This window comes from Micromys minutus (genome assembly GCF_963924665.1).
Source record: "Micromys minutus genome assembly, chromosome: 29".
Lineage (NCBI taxonomy): Eukaryota > Metazoa > Chordata > Mammalia > Rodentia > Muridae > Micromys > Micromys minutus.
This window is the reverse complement of record NC_137964.1, coordinates 36,615,621-36,631,001: the sequence shown is the minus strand read 5'-3', so window position 1 is coordinate 36,631,001 and position 15,381 is coordinate 36,615,621. Positions and strand designations below refer to the sequence as shown.

At 40.8% G+C, this 15,381-nt stretch overlaps 1 protein-coding gene across 7 annotated transcripts in view; it reads left to right on the top strand.

Moving 5' to 3' along the window:
• Window positions 1-15,381, top strand: part of CHFR (checkpoint with forkhead and ring finger domains) — a 33,213-nt gene extending 17,832 nt beyond the window's left edge. For 4 of the 7 annotated variants that reach the window (XM_080941443.1, XM_080941439.1, XM_080941442.1 and 1 more), the window contains 7 exons: window positions 286-405; window positions 1,843-1,926; window positions 4,262-4,332; window positions 5,559-5,646; window positions 9,213-9,320; window positions 10,243-10,315; window positions 14,246-15,381. In XM_080941443.1, coding sequence (XP_080797569.1) covers window positions 286-405; window positions 1,843-1,926; window positions 4,262-4,332; window positions 5,559-5,646; window positions 9,213-9,320; window positions 10,243-10,315; window positions 14,246-14,288 — 587 coding nt within the window. In that variant the 3' untranslated portion in view covers window positions 14,289-15,381. The remainder of the gene's footprint in view (window positions 1-285; window positions 406-1,842; window positions 1,927-4,261; window positions 4,333-5,558; window positions 5,647-9,212; window positions 9,321-10,242; window positions 10,316-14,245) is intronic. The other 3 variants (XM_080941440.1, XM_080941438.1, XM_080941441.1) reach the window with 2 other exon arrangements.

Sequence of the window (15,381 nt, the reverse complement as noted above, 5' to 3'; positions counted from 1 at the left end):
CCTGACTTGAACTACCTTAGTCCATTTACTTTTTAAAATTTTTTTATTTTATTTGTATAAATGTGTATGTATGCATGTATGCACTGTGTATTTTTGGTGCTGGGGATTCTCAAATGCTAGACAAATGCTCATTGAACTATACCAGCCTGAATTCCTGTGTTTCAAGTAGCAGAATATCATTTGGCCACTTGGGAAGTAGTTTGAATTCCTTCTGGGTTCTGGTACTCCTCCTGTCTTTCACTTGATATCTAGACATACTCTGACCTAAACATGTATGTGCTTCAGCAGCCTCGGATTATATGTGCCCTCTTCAAGGAAGCCATGCCATATGCACCTGCTGCTTCCAGCCTATGCCTGACCGGAGAGCTGAGCATGAGCAGGATTCCCGTGTTGCCCCTCAACAGTGTGAGTGTCTCAGTCTCCCTGGGGTGCCCCTTGAACAAGAGAACACTCTTGTGTATCCTCCATGGCTTGACTTCCAGATGAAATTGACTTTATGTAAGCTGTGAAACAAGGAAGGATTTTTTCATTTGTATATAGTCATAATCACTTGATCCCACATGAACATGCTAAATCTATATCCATTCTCTTATCCGTACTATAGTCATTATATGTTGTGTTACTTATAAATCTAATAGGTGACATCTCTTGCTTTTAATTTATATTTCTTACCATTAAAAGGTTTTCGGATAGAGGCACACTGAGTGGGAGAAGAGTTGCTTGGATGTACAAGCTCCTGGGTTCCTTCTTAGCATTGCAGAATGTCAGAAGCATGCATGGTGCTTATGCAGTGGCTGTTTTAATTTACTCTTGCTGAAATGCTTATTTACATCTATTGCCTTTTTAAAACATTTCTCAACTTGAGAGTTCCTTGAATATTGTTGCTGTTAAATGAAGAAAGTCATAACCTCATGTGGTCACATCCACCAGTCCTGAAAGTACCTGAGCCATTCTTCTGGATATCAAGGGCACAGCGTCTGACACAGTTCAAGCTCTCCACTTCAGTGATATAGTGTGTTCTGTGTGCTCAGAGACTGCTTCTAGGGAGATTGTTGGCCAAGCCTGGTCTTAGTACAGCACAGAAAAAGAAACAATAGCTCAGCAGGGGTGTGCATTCTGGGATAGGCAGCTTAGAAGTCCCAGGCATACCAGGGTGACTTCTAGGCATGTTGAGTAGAATCCATGGAAGAGTCCTGAAGATACCTATATATTTTTTTTTTAATCGAGAAATGCAGGTCTCAAGTTGTAGCTGAGGTTATGTTCTTAAATTTTTGCTAAGAGGGCAATCTTTATTTTTGGCTAATTTTATAGAGATTGCTTTTATATATACAGGCATTTGCAAAATGATTACTCCCTTTAAAAGATTTATTTACTCAGTCCTGTAAGAATTTCAGCTAGGGTTTATTTATTATCATATTCAATGAAATTGCATTGTAAAGAATATTAAACATTAAAAACCTTTTTTATAAAGGCAAGCATAATAACAATGTAAAAACAATATTTAGGGTCTGTAGAAAAGTTTTTTGCAGGCATGAATGTGCAGTTACTTCAAGTATATCACATATTCAGATCTGGGAGAAAATGGACTAGGGCTTTTTGGGTGCTGGAGTCAGAGACCAAGCTGTGTTTAAGATCATGGTTTTTAAGATAACTGAATTATCATATATCTGTCACCTCTTATTTCAGATGTTACTTGACATGTAAACACACCTAGTTCCATGAAAACACCTCAGAAATAGTTTTCAAAGAGAGTTGAGTTCTTGAGTCTGGTGCTGAATATCCTCAAGTATGAGAACAGCCACAGTTCTAGGTCTCAGTTGACCAGTTGTCTTCTGTCTACAGGTGCAGTGTGCCTGCAGCCCTTCTGCCACCTGTATTGGGGCTGCACTCGGACTGGCTGCTTTGGCTGTTTGGCCCCATTCTGTGGTAATGTCAACTCTTCAGCCCTTAGTTGCTTTGACATTTGTGTGTTCTCTTAGTGAATTTGGGGTAGGTGGTGTTGAACTGTGTTCAGAGAAAAAAGGCTTCTGGGAGCCATCAAGTGATTACCTACCCTTTTCTGCTACACTGCAGAGGCTTCTCACTTTGAAAGTCTCAACCCCATGTTGCTTCAAAAAGAAGCAGTAACAAAATAAGAAAAATACTGGGTTTTCTATAGAAGAGAAATTACTTATTCACATAAAAACACTACTACCCTCCAGAGGCTTAGGAAGGAGGATAACAAATTCAAAAATAGCAGGTGTGTGGTATTACATAATTTAATTCCTACACTCAAGGAGGCAGAGACAGGTGGGAGTTCCAGGCCAGCCTAGGCCAGTCAGGTCTATAAGGTTCAAGTTTAGTCTACAGTGGATGCAGACCCTGGTTCTATAGTGAAATGGAGATCAATTTTACCTGTTCTCTGTTTAAGATTGCATTTTAGTTTGAGTATGATGGTGCTGTGTGTGTTAGTGCATGTGTGTGCATGTGCATGTGTACAGATAGAGGACAAAGGTCAACACTGAGTGTTCTCTATTGATTCCTGCCTGATTTTTAAAGAATTGCCCATTTATTTTGTATGTACACACACGTGCCATGACACATACATAGTCAGAGGAGTCTGTGGGAGTCAGTTCTTCTCACCACATGCATCTCAGAGATTGAACTCAGGTTGTCAGATCTAGAGGCAAATGCTTTTACCTGTTGAGCCATCTACTTGGTTCTCCACTTTCATTTTTTTATTTTTTTATTTTTTTTTTGTTTTTTTATTTTTGTCAGTGATAATGTTTTTTAAATTCTTTTGATTTAAAAAAAATTTTTCATGTAATATAGGTTGATCTTATTCTGTTCCCCTCTCTCAACTCCCACTACCCCCCCCCCCACTTCATATTGAGTCTCTCTCTGTGTCAAGAAACAAAACAAAAAGACAAAACCAAACCAAAACAAAACACAACAAAAAAACAACCAATGGAATCTATTCTGAATTAGCCATCCACTATTGAGTATGAAGTCTGCCCTTCCACTGTGGTTGATAGACTATCACTCCATTGAAGAGAAGTGATTTCCCCTTTCCCAGCAGCTGTCATTTGCAAACAGCTTCTTAATTAGAAATGAGCCTTTGAACCTTCTTAGTGCTGGGAATTTGTGTGGCTTGAATTGTTCAGGTCTTATGCTTGCTCTCACAGTGTGCGTGAGTTCACTGTGAATCAGCCCTGTTGTGTCTGAAAAGTCTCCCACCACCTTTGTGCTCTTAAAAACCTTTGTGGCATGTGACAAAGACATCCCATTCAGAACTGAATATTCAAAAGTCCAGTTGTAGGTTTCTATGTTAATTTACCAACTACTACAGGAAGAAGCATCTCTGAAGAGGGTTGAGCACTTCACTGATCTATGGGAACAATAATATGTCACTAGGAATCATTTTATTGCTATGCTCCTGTAGTAGAATATTTTCTCCTAGTGCCCGTGACCTATCTAGTGCAGGTTCTTGACAGCGTTAACAGTTTCAGGTATGTGTTCTGTCTCATGGAGAGAGCCTTAGCTAACATTAGAAAGTGTTTGGTTACTTCCCTTATGTCTGCACCATGACTGCACCAGTGGTATATCTTGCAGACGTCACTATTATAGCACACAGGGGTCTTAGCTGGGTGAGACTGGTGATTACTTTCTGCCTCTGTTAGCATTTGAGCACTTGGAATGCTAGGTAGTAGGGCTGAAGTGTTTGAGTACCAGCTTGATTTTTTTTTCCATGTTTGGTGACATAAGTATGTGACGATTTCAGCAATAGGATCTTACCTCAGATTGTGAGTGTAACCAGTAATATTGGCAATAACCTGTACTGTCTGGGAGTGGTCTATGGGATTCCTTTAGTCAGTAAGTAAAAATGATGTAACCTATTTCTGGTACTGGTGGTATATGATGTCTAGTTGGGGCATTGACTCCGTTTCTTACATTTCATCATCCTTATTTTGAGACAGAGTCTCAGTGAACCCTAATGCTCATCACTTGGCTAAGACTAGCTGGGTCAGCAATCTCCAGGGATCCACTTGTTTCTTTCCTCCAACAATGCTAGTGTTACAGACATGCCCTGCTACACTTGGCTTTTCTTCTTTTTCATTTTCTATATTCATGCAGGATCCACTGACTGAGCCATTTCCTCAGCTGTTTGCTTTTTATAATCTATTATAGAAAGAGATTTGGTTATTCTGTCAGGCAAACAGTGGTTTGATATGATATTATGTCATCCTTATAAAACAAGTAACATTCTTCCTTCCTCTGGCAGAGCTCAACCTGGGGGACAAGTGCTTGGATGGAGTGCTGAACAATAACAATTATGAATCGGATATCCTGAAGGTATCACCTCCACACTTGTCATGGGGGTCGGTGAAAACTGGGAAGCTTTCCTATGACTTTGGTGGTTTCTGTTAGGATACAATGTTTTTTTTTTTTTTTTTTTTTTTTAGTATTTGCCTGCAAATGTACACACCGTGTTTTCTGACCAGTACAATTAGTTAGTTCCATGATTCTAATATATCAAGGTTTTCATGTGTTTCAAAATGAGGAAATTGCTGTTGGCCATCATGCTGTCAGACCATAGGAGTTGGTTAATACATCTTACAAAGAGGGTTTCTAAATCTGGCTTGCTCTGGCACCTTTTTCTGAATATTTTCTTCCCGTGTTTGAGGAAGCTAACCTCTGCACTTGTGCTGAGAACTTTGCTTTCCTTTGAGACCATTCATTTACTTGAATATATCACCAGATATACTTAGCTAAGCACCATTACAGCTGACTTTTGGGTACATTAAAACACCTTTTAGGAAAAAAAAGAAAAAAAAAAAAAACACCTTTTAGTAACAGCCTTGAACAGTGTCAGGGCAAACGAAAACAAAGGCCTACCATTTGGCTATACTTGTCACCCTTGGTGGGGTGGAGTATATAAGGGAGAAACGTGATAATACTCCAAGATAAAAAGGAGAAACTCTCTTTGGAGTGTGCTATTGAAATCTCTAGCTTCTGGTCAAGGAGATCTCACTTTCAGCAGCAGTCATCCGTAGCTTATATAGGCCAGGCAGGATCTATGCAGACATTGGAGACTGTCCCTTCCCAAGGGCTTATGTCTGCCTTTTCAGAAAATAAGGGAAGGGGGATCTGGTATGTTGTTTACAAAAAACAAATGTTGGCAATTTAATGATTTGGTTTGAAATGTTAGAAGGAACACTGTGACTAAGTGTGTGTTCTATTTTTCTGTACCTTTTAATCCTATTTCATGTTAAAGCTTGCTATTTTCCTTCTCCCCTTCAGTGTCTTATCTGTCCTTGTGCTGTGAAGGCCTTTGTGGAATTTTTTGAGAGAATCGTGACTCTTCTTCAGGTCCAGAAGCCAAAGAGCCTCTTGGCAAAGAGCTTGTGAAACCTATGAGGGAATTGACTGTAGTTTATCCACTGGCTCTGTGCAAATGCCATTTACGAACAGCTGTGTTGTGGCTTTGTCTACCTTCAGAGCCTTTTATGAAGTATCCCCTTATTAGTTGAGTGATTCGTCTAAACTGGAATTTCTTTTCACCCTTTTTCCTATCACAGAATTACCTGGCAACCAGGGGTCTGACATGGAAAAATATGTTGACAGAGAGTCTCCTGGCTCTACAGCGGGGTGTATTTATACTGTCGGGTAAGAAATGTTTAGTTAGCCCTGCCCTCCAGAATGGGTATGGATTTTTAAGGGTGTCTCAGTTTCCTATAAAGTGGTAAGGTCTTGGTAGGCCACACTTGGCAGTATTACTTGTTTGTTTTTACTACAGATTTATGTCTTTGACTCTGACCCTTCCTAAGACGGTAGAGGAAGGTCTAGATACTTTGTTTTGTTTTGACAGAGTCCCACAGTGTAACCTAGGCCTTCTCTGACTCCTGTCTCCTTACTATTGCTGGGATGACAGATATGAGCTGCCATTCCTGTCAAATCACTTTTTAAAAAAAGATTTTATTTATTTTATGCATATGAGTACACTGTAGCTGTCTTCAGACACACCAGAAGAGGGCATCAGATCTCATTACAGATGGTTATGAGCCTCCATGTGGTTGCTGGGAATTGAACTCAGGACCTCTTGAAGAGCAGTCAGTGCTCTAAACCACTGAGCCATCTTTTCAGCCCATGCTTAATTACTTTTGATGTTTTAAAAACTTTTTTTAAACTTGGTGCACTTGAAACCTGTATATCATGTTCCAGCACCTTTTCTCCCTATTAGAGGAAGATGGGAGCGTGGCTTAGGGAGCGTGACTAAGGGAGTGTGGCTAAGGGAGCCTCTACAACTTTGTCACTTAACTTGTCAGCACTCAGTTGGCAGATAAGTCGGGTATTGTGCTTTCTCTCAGAGGAGTACATAGTGGGGGGGGGCTATAGAAATTGTAACAGGTTTTTTGTTCTAAGACTTAAATGTTTATTAAGAGAAATGTGAGCAATTTGCTTAAAATTTCTTGAGTTATTTTTTTCTGGTGATTATGTTCAGGTGTGTCTTATCTGCTGTTGCAGCCCATCCAACTCCTACAAACACCTTTGATTTCTTGATTTTGTATTGTAATATGAGTAGCTTATGCAGAAAACATGAGTGACTTCCTGTTCTTCCAGTCCACTCAGACAAATCCCAGCACCCACTCACTGATGCACAGCCACCTCAGTCCAGCTGCAGGGGATTTGCCATCCTCTACTGGTCTCCATGGGTATACACTCTAGCACAACTATAAATAAAGTAGAGATCGACAGACAGACAGACAGAGGAAAAGGTGGGTGGTGGAGAGATGACTCAGTAGTTAAGAGCAACAACTGCTCTTCCAGAGGTTCTGAGTTCAGTTCTCAGCAACCACATGATGGCTCACAACCATCTATACAGGGATCTGATGCTCTCTTCTGGTATGTCTAAAGACACTACAGTGTACTCACATAAAAGAAAGAAGGGGGGAGGGTGAAGAAAAAAAGGCTGGACATGGTGGTGCACACCTATAATCCCAGCACTCGAGGCAGAGGCAGGAAGATCTCTGTGAGTTTGAGGCCAGCTGGCAAGCCTAGTCTACATAGCCAGAGCTTTCCAGAGAGCTGTCTTTAAAAAAACAAAACAAAACAAAAACAAAAAAGGAGATACAAGTAATCTTTGGGAAGAACATAGGATAAAGTAAAGTTCACTTGAAATCCCACAGCTAAACCACTGGCTGAGTGACCCGGGATAATGCTTACATGCACACTGCTTACCTAGCATTTGCAATGCCCTGAGTTTTGTCCCCAGTATTGGAAATCATAAATTAAGAATAAAACAAATATGGAAATAGTGTTTTTGTGTGCATGCATCCAGGCTCTTCAAAAAGAGCTCTTTGCAGGTTACATTGCAGATGGTACCCTATTATTGAAAGTCTCATTGGTACTCAGCATCTACCACACACTCCCTTCTGCCAAAAAATTCCAGGCATTGTTTTTGAGGGAGTGGAAACTGGTCAGGGTTCTTGTGAATACTCTACTGCTAAACAAAATCCCCAGTCGTGCCTTGCTTTTATTATTACATAGAGAGTTTTGAGATGGGACAGGCTTACAGAACATGATCATGACCCTGACGAGGCTCAGATTTGGTATATAACCAGGGCTGACCTTGAACTTCTAATTGTCACTTCCCAAGTGCTGACAGAAGCCGGCCTGAACTACTTACTGTTCCCAGTCTTATAGAGTGTTAAGGACCAAACCCAGGGCTTTAAGCAGGCATTCTACCTACTAAGCTGCATTGCCAGCTCCTCAATGAGTTTCAGTTTTTCTTGTTTGCCACTACAGTAATGCCACAGCTGTTGAGCATGCAATGATGTACACCTGGAAGTTTTTATTTTAGAAAAAAGAGCGTGGATTTTTTTTTTTTTATGACTGGTATGCACAGCTGAGTCTTTGCCATGTGAACACAACCTTCCCAAGGTTGTGCAGGTTCCCCTTCATGTCTGAAGCATCATTTGCCTCTTTGGCTTTGTACTTGGCATTGAATTTTGTGAATGTGAGAGAAGCTGACAGTGACTTATTCTTTGAATGCCTTTGTGTGACTGTTAACAAAATGAAGGCCTTTTTTCATCCATACATGCGTATTTATGATCCAGGACTTTACGTATGTTCTTTGGTGGTGGTAGGGGGTCCTTGGTCAGCACTGACATGCTATCTTTGTTAAAGTATGGAGTACTGCCCTTTGTGTTGTAGCTTTGTTCTTACCGCAGCATTGCTACTTCTCAGTTTATGTTCTATTTCTATTTCAAATTTTAAATTGTAGGTATTCAAATTTATAAATAATTTCTTATATGTGATTTTTATTATGAACACATATAGGTTTAGCATCCCAAATTTGAAAATGTCTTCAACACTGTAACCAATAGAGTGCCAAAGACCTGACACCACAAGTATACCAGACCTGTGGTGACGGGTCACTGTATGAAGTCACCATCAGGCAATATGTGTGAGATGTGTAGAAAATGTAAATGATTCTGTGGTAAGAATTGGGTCCTCCAATTCTCATTACAAATACATAAATCACCAGGGATGGTGCCATACACCCTTAATTTTAGTACTGGGGAAACAGAGGCAGAATTCAGTATCAGCCTGGTCCTATCTAAGAAAACATGTAGGGAAGCTGGAGAGATGACCCAGCAGTTTAGAGTATACATATAAACAAATATGTCCAAATCTGGAAAATCAGTCTTAAGCCAGAATACCTTTGACCTACATGTTTCAGATAAGGAATAATTAACCATATTAAATACTTCTGGAGTTATTAATTTAACTTTAGCACAAGAGAAAATACTCTTTCCAATCTTAAAACTTTTGGGGGGATTTTTAAATATTAAAAATTTTAATCCTCAGGTGATTATTTTACTATTAAAAACTAAACTAGTGGAGCGGGAGAGATGGTTTAGTATTTATGAACACTTGTTGCGCTTAGATAGGACCAGGGTTCCCAACACCTACGTGGTGGCTCATGACTCAGGTTCCAGAGGATCCAATGCCTCTTCTGATCTTTGCAGGTACTGTACACATAGTAATGCACAGTCATTCATATACATAAACGCTGATAAAAGTAGACCTTAAAAAAAAATTCAGATAAATTGGATTACTTTCCAAAAAGTCTAACCCATTGGGTTAGTGTGATATGTGTCTATTTTGGTGTTAGAAAATGGCATTGCATGATAAATGGCTGTGTCCAGACATGGCTATGTTCCCCCCAGATTACAGAATCACTGGAAATACTGTGCTGTGTTATTGCTGTGGCCTGCGTAGCTTCCGAGAGCTGACCTACCAGTATCGTCAGAACATTCCTGCTTCTGAGTTGCCAGGTAAGGAGCCCACAAACCATTTCTGTCTGCATTGGTGTCTCTGTTCAGTTCTAACAGGCACGTAGTGTGGCATTATACTCCATACTTAGTAGAAGGTGTAGGCAGAAGACAGGCACATAGGATGGCTGAGGTTGCATGTGCTTTTCAGACTTGCTCAAGACACATAAAGACATAGATACCACTGGAGCAAAATCATTTCCTTCACTTCATTTTCAGATGCATTTGACAATCTTGGCATGGTCTATGAAAACTGATCATTAGGAGAGAAGATGTAAGCTTGCATGAGAGCTTAAAATCCTTAAAAGGGCTTGCTGTGCTGCTGGTGTGAAGACCTGAGTTTGGTCCTCAAGTTTTATTTAAGAAAAAAAAATGTTATGTGAGTCTTACAGAGGTTCTAGGTTCAGTTCCCAGAATCTACATGACAACTTACCTGGCACCTTTTTCTGGCCTCCTTGGTCACCAAGCACATACACGGTATACTTACGTACATGCAGGCAAAACATTAGTACACATAAAATAAATAAGCCTGCTTAAAGAACAAAAAAGGCTGGTTGGTGATAGTACACATCTTTGATACCAGTACTTGGGAGGTATAAGCAGGTGGACCTCTGAGTTCAAGGCTAGCCTGGTCTCAAGGCAAGTTCAAAGAAGCAGCAGTAGCTGCCAGAAGCCAGGTGTAGCACCTCATGCTTATAATTCCAGAACTAGGGAGGCGCAAACAAGCAGATTTCCTAGTTTGGCCAGGTAGCTTAGCCTAATTGGCAAGCCTCAGGCTAGTGAAAGAACATACATGAACACACACACACAGAGTGACAAAGACACTCTGTGCTCAGACAGTTTCCTTGTATGTCCAGTTAAGTTCATGTAGGTACATGAAAGGTATACGATACATCTGATGCAGACATGCACTTCTCTTTTGCAGTGACTGTCACCTCCCGTCCTGATTGCTACTGGGGCCGCAACTGTCGCACTCAGGTGAAGGCTCACCACGCCATGTGAGTGAATTGAAGACAACAGTAACATGAATTGAATGCTAAAAATGCACTAGCTTGGGGACTTTAGGTGTACTTCAGTAATAGAGCACAAAGTTCTGGCTTCAGTTCTCAGAATCCTACTCCATCTCCCAAATACACACATGTATGCTAATTTAATTCCTATACTTTTATGAAATCATGCAGTATGTAAAATAGTGAGTTCAAATAGAAACTGTGCTCTTGTTGCTGTGTCTCCTAAACAGCTTTTCTGCAAGTGTCCTCCTCTAACTTTTATCTGTTTTCATGGATGGGTCACATTATGCCTTGTCTGACAGTGTCCAGAACTTACAGGCAGATTCTAGTGCTAGCTCTCACTGGACCAGCAGCTGTGGTCTAAGCACATGTCTCCCAAGTTACTGGCCCAATTTGTGTGATAGAGGTAACACCTGGGTTTTTTTCATATTTGTGTGTGTGTGTGTGTGTATGTGTGTGTGTGTGTGTGTGTGTGTGTGTGTGTGTAGGTTGTGTTGTAACTTAACCACTCCTGTCTTAGTTAAGGTTTTACTGCTGTGTACAGACACTATGACCAAGGCAACATTTAATTGGGGCTGGCTTACAGGATCAGAGGTGCTGTCCATTATCATCAAGGCAAAAGCATGGCAGCATCCAGGCAGGCATGGTGCAGGCAGAGCTGAGAGTTCTATCTACATCTTCATCTGAAGGAAGACAGGAACAGATTGCGAATCCTCAGCAGCTAGAAGGAGGGTCTCCAAGCCTATGCCCACAGTGACACACTTCCTCCGACAAGGCCATACCTCCTAATAGTGCCGATCCCTGTGTCAAGCATATTTAAATCATCACAACCCCCACTGTGGTATCTTCAACATAATCCTTAAGTGCTGTTCACAGCAACATCTTTGTTGCCTTCTGAAATCAGAGTCAGTGCCCAGAACTAATCTTTCTGCTCCTGTTTTTTAAAAAACAACTAATGCCATCCATGGTTCTCTGCCAGTCAATCCATTGGCTAGTACTTATTTTTTGGTTCAGATTTAGGCATTGGAGCTGGTGCCCATAGTTTAAGAGATAAAAATAGAGATATCTGGCGTCTGTTTGTTTTGTTTTTTGAGTTTTCCTGTTGTTGTTTTGGGGTGTGTGTTTGTTTTTTAGACAGGGTTTCTCTGAATAGCCCTGGCTGTCATGGACTCACTTTTTAGACCAGGCTGGTCTTGAACTCACAGAGATCTGCTTGCTTCTGTCTCTGAGTGCTGGGATTAAAGACATGCATCACCACATCCAGCTCTAGAGTTTTGTTTTTTTTTTTTTAAGATTTTAAAATTTTATTTATATGAGTCACTGTCACTGTCTTCAGACACATCAGAAGAGGGTATCAGATCCCATTACAGATGGCTGTGAGCCACCATGTGGTTGCTGGGAATTGAACTCAGCACCTCTAGAAGATCAGTCAGTGCTCTTAACCACTGAACCATCTCTCCAGCCCTAGAGATGGGTTCTTAATGTGTAGTTTTGTGGCATAAAACCTGGCATTGTGCTTTAGCATAAACAGCAGACACCATCTGTTTGAAGAAAGAAAATTTTAGGTTGTAGAGATGGGTTAGCATTTAAGAGTGCATGCTGTAATTTGGCAGTGGTGGTACATACTTTTAATCCCAGCACTCAGAAACTCCGTCCTGAAAAACAAAAATACAAGTAAGCAAGCAAACAAACAAAAGAGTACATAGTTCCCAGCACTCACACTAGGCATTAGTAACAACCTGTTCTTCTCTTGTCAGAGGATTAGACATTGGTAGGCTCCCCAAGAACCCACATGCAGGTGTGCTTACCTTCAAACACTTACATACAACTAAAAGTAGTAAAAATAAATCTTAAAAAAAAGGAGGGGCATTTGATCACCTGTCCACCTTTGTTCATGGCCATATGGATGCAGCAGAAAGACAGATGCCACTTTCTGCATGTATCTTCAGTGTTGATCCTGGGCTGTGAAGACGGGAATGTGGCCCCTGTTACCTCAGGATCTATCTCCACCTTACTGGCATGCAAAAGCACATACTAAGGAGACACGCACCAAGGAGGCACAGCTCTTGCTCTATGATACATTATCATAGTGTTTTTATTTTCATTTTAAAATTTAAAAAGGAGAAATGCTTAGTTGAGCTAGAAAGATGGCACAGTGGTTAAAAGCACTTGCTGTTCTTCCAGACAACTTAGTTTGGATACCAGCACCCATATCAAATAGCACACAACCATCTATAATTCCAGCTCCAGGGGATTTGATTCCCTCTTCTGGCCACCCTAGTCACCTCTACACACTCTATGACATTTACTCATACAAACACATATAAATACATATAAATTTAAAATTAAAAATTATAATCTTTTTTTAAGCATAAAAATTGTCTAGTAGGCTCACATGATTTACACATTCTTTTTTTTATATACACTCAAGATTTTATTCCCCTCCCGGCCCACCCTCCGACTGTTCCACACACATCTTATCCCTCTTCCCCACCCCACCCACCCTGTCAGACCTCTAAACTCCCTGGGGCCTCCAGTCTCTTGAGGGTTAAGTACATCTTCTCTGACTAAACTCAGACCAGAGAGTACTTTGCTGTATATGTGTTGAGGGCCTCATACATTTGGTTAACCAAAGCCTAACTAACTAATTACTGTGTGTGTGTGTGTGTGTGTGTGTGTGTGTGTGTGTGTGTGTGTGTGTGTGTGTGTGTATCTGCCTGTCTGCCTATCTGTCTGTGTCTGGGTAGTTGCCTGTGTAGGTGTATATCCAGGCATAAATTTGCAGAGTCCAGAGGAGGATTATTGCCTGTCTTTTTCCATCACTTTCTGCCTTTATTTTTTTTAATTATTTTACTGGATACCCTGAATTTACATTTTAAATGTTATCCCCCCACATTCACCCTCTCCCTCCACTTGTTTCCATGAAGGTGCTCCCTCTTCCAATCACCCTCTCCACCTCAGTTCCCCTATACTAGGAAAACAAGTCTTCACTGGACCAAAGCCTTTTCTCCCATTGATGCCAGACAATGCTATCCTCTGCTCCATATGCAGCTGGAGCCATGGGTCCTCAATGATTGGTGTTTTAGTCCATGGGAGTTCTGAAAGTTTGGTTGGTTGATAATATTGTTCTTCCCATGAGGTTGCACACCCATTCAGCTCCTTCAGTCCTTTCTCTAGCTCCTTCACTGAGGTTCAGTTGTTATCTCCAAACATCCTCAACTCTATCTGTATGACTCTGGCAGAGCCTCTGAGAAGGCATTCATATCTGGTTCCTGCCAGTAAATACTTCTTGGCATCAGCAATAGTGCTTGGGTTTGGTGGCTGAATATGGGGTGGTTCTCCAGGTGAGGCAGTCTCTGATCTTTTCTTCAATCCCTTCTCCTCTATTTGTCCGTATTTCCTCCGTAAGTGTTTTTTTCGCTCTTCTAAGAAGGACTAAGGCATCCACATTCTGGCCTTCCTTCTTTTTGAGCTTCATAAGGTCTGAGAATTATTTCTTGGGTATTCAGAGCTTTGTGGGGCTAGTATCTGCTTATCAGTGAGTGCATACCATGTGTGTTCTTTTGTGACTGTGTTACCTCACTGAGGATCATAGTTTCTAGTTCTATCCATTTGCCTAGGAATTTCATAAAAATTTCATAAAGTCATTGTTTCTAATAGCTGAGCAGTACTCCATTGTGTAAATGTACCACAATTTCTGTATCCATTCCTCTGCTGAAGGACATCTGGGTTCTTTCCAGCGCCTGGCTATTATAAATAAGGTTGCTATAAACATGGTAGAGCATGTGTCCTTGTTATATGTTGGAGTGTCTTTTGGGTATATGTCCAGGAGTGGAATAGCTACACGTGTTCTTATGTGGCAATTACAGTGTGCAGTTTCACAGTTTGAATAGTCTTTGATGTTTTTTCTCTCTGCAGGAAATTCAATCACATCTGTGAGCAAACAAGGTTCAAGAACTGAATATTGGAGGAGACACATGAAACAGTTACAGAGCACAGGAGGCAATGATACTGTGTTTTTTTTAAAATACCAAGTACAAACACTTTAAGGGCATTTTTGTGGTTTTCCCTACGCAGCAATGGGGTTTCTAGTCAGATACTCTGCTGTTGCTTTTCACACACACAAACACACACACATACACACACACACATACACACCATATGGCTTTTCACACACACACAAACACACCATATGGCTTTTCACACACACACACACACACACACACACACATCATATGCTCCAGTAACCTGGGAGGCCTACTGGCCATACTGGCCTTCTAGTCAGACTGCGATCTCCCCCTCCCACTAGACAGCTCTCCCCTCCTGTGTGGTGAGGCAGTGGCAGTGCAGGTTTGTACTTTTGTATCTTTTCTACCTTGTACCTTGACTACAGTTCAAATGGAAAAGTATGGGAAAGCTGTCAGACCTGTCAGAAGCATTCTCTGGAAGGAAAGGAAGCATAAGTTTACAGCCTCCAGGGATGTATAGGATAGTCTTCTGTCTGGAAAGACACAGCCTTTTGTATATTTTTTATTTTAATAAGTTTGGTGCTTATCTTCTAATAAGATTTAAATACTAAGAACTGTAGCAAATGCTATAATTTATAATTTGCAAATTGACTAAAATTAGGAATAGCCTAATATTTGGAAGAATGAGCATATGTTTCCGTTTATTTAAAAAAAATTATCAACTGTCCAAAACTGCTAACCCTGGGGAGGATGTCTTGAGTATCTAGGTCCTTGACACAGGGCTAGCCAATGCCTCTTGTCCAGCAGGCCAAGCCCTTAGCCCTCCAGTCCCTGAGAGCAATTCCCTGCTGAAACTCCCGATGGCTCCAGACTGATAGGGTCTTAGCTTTCCAAGCCCTGATCTGGTACATTAGGTTTGCCGTGTCATCTGGAATAATACTTGAAAGTTTGTTTTTAGGTTTTTTTTTTTTAAACTTTTTTATCTTTTATTGAAATCACCTGTTATATTTGTTTGCAAACTGGTAACTTTTTGCTTCTCAGGAATACAATTTTCAACTGTTGTCTTGCTCTTGATATAGACTGAGA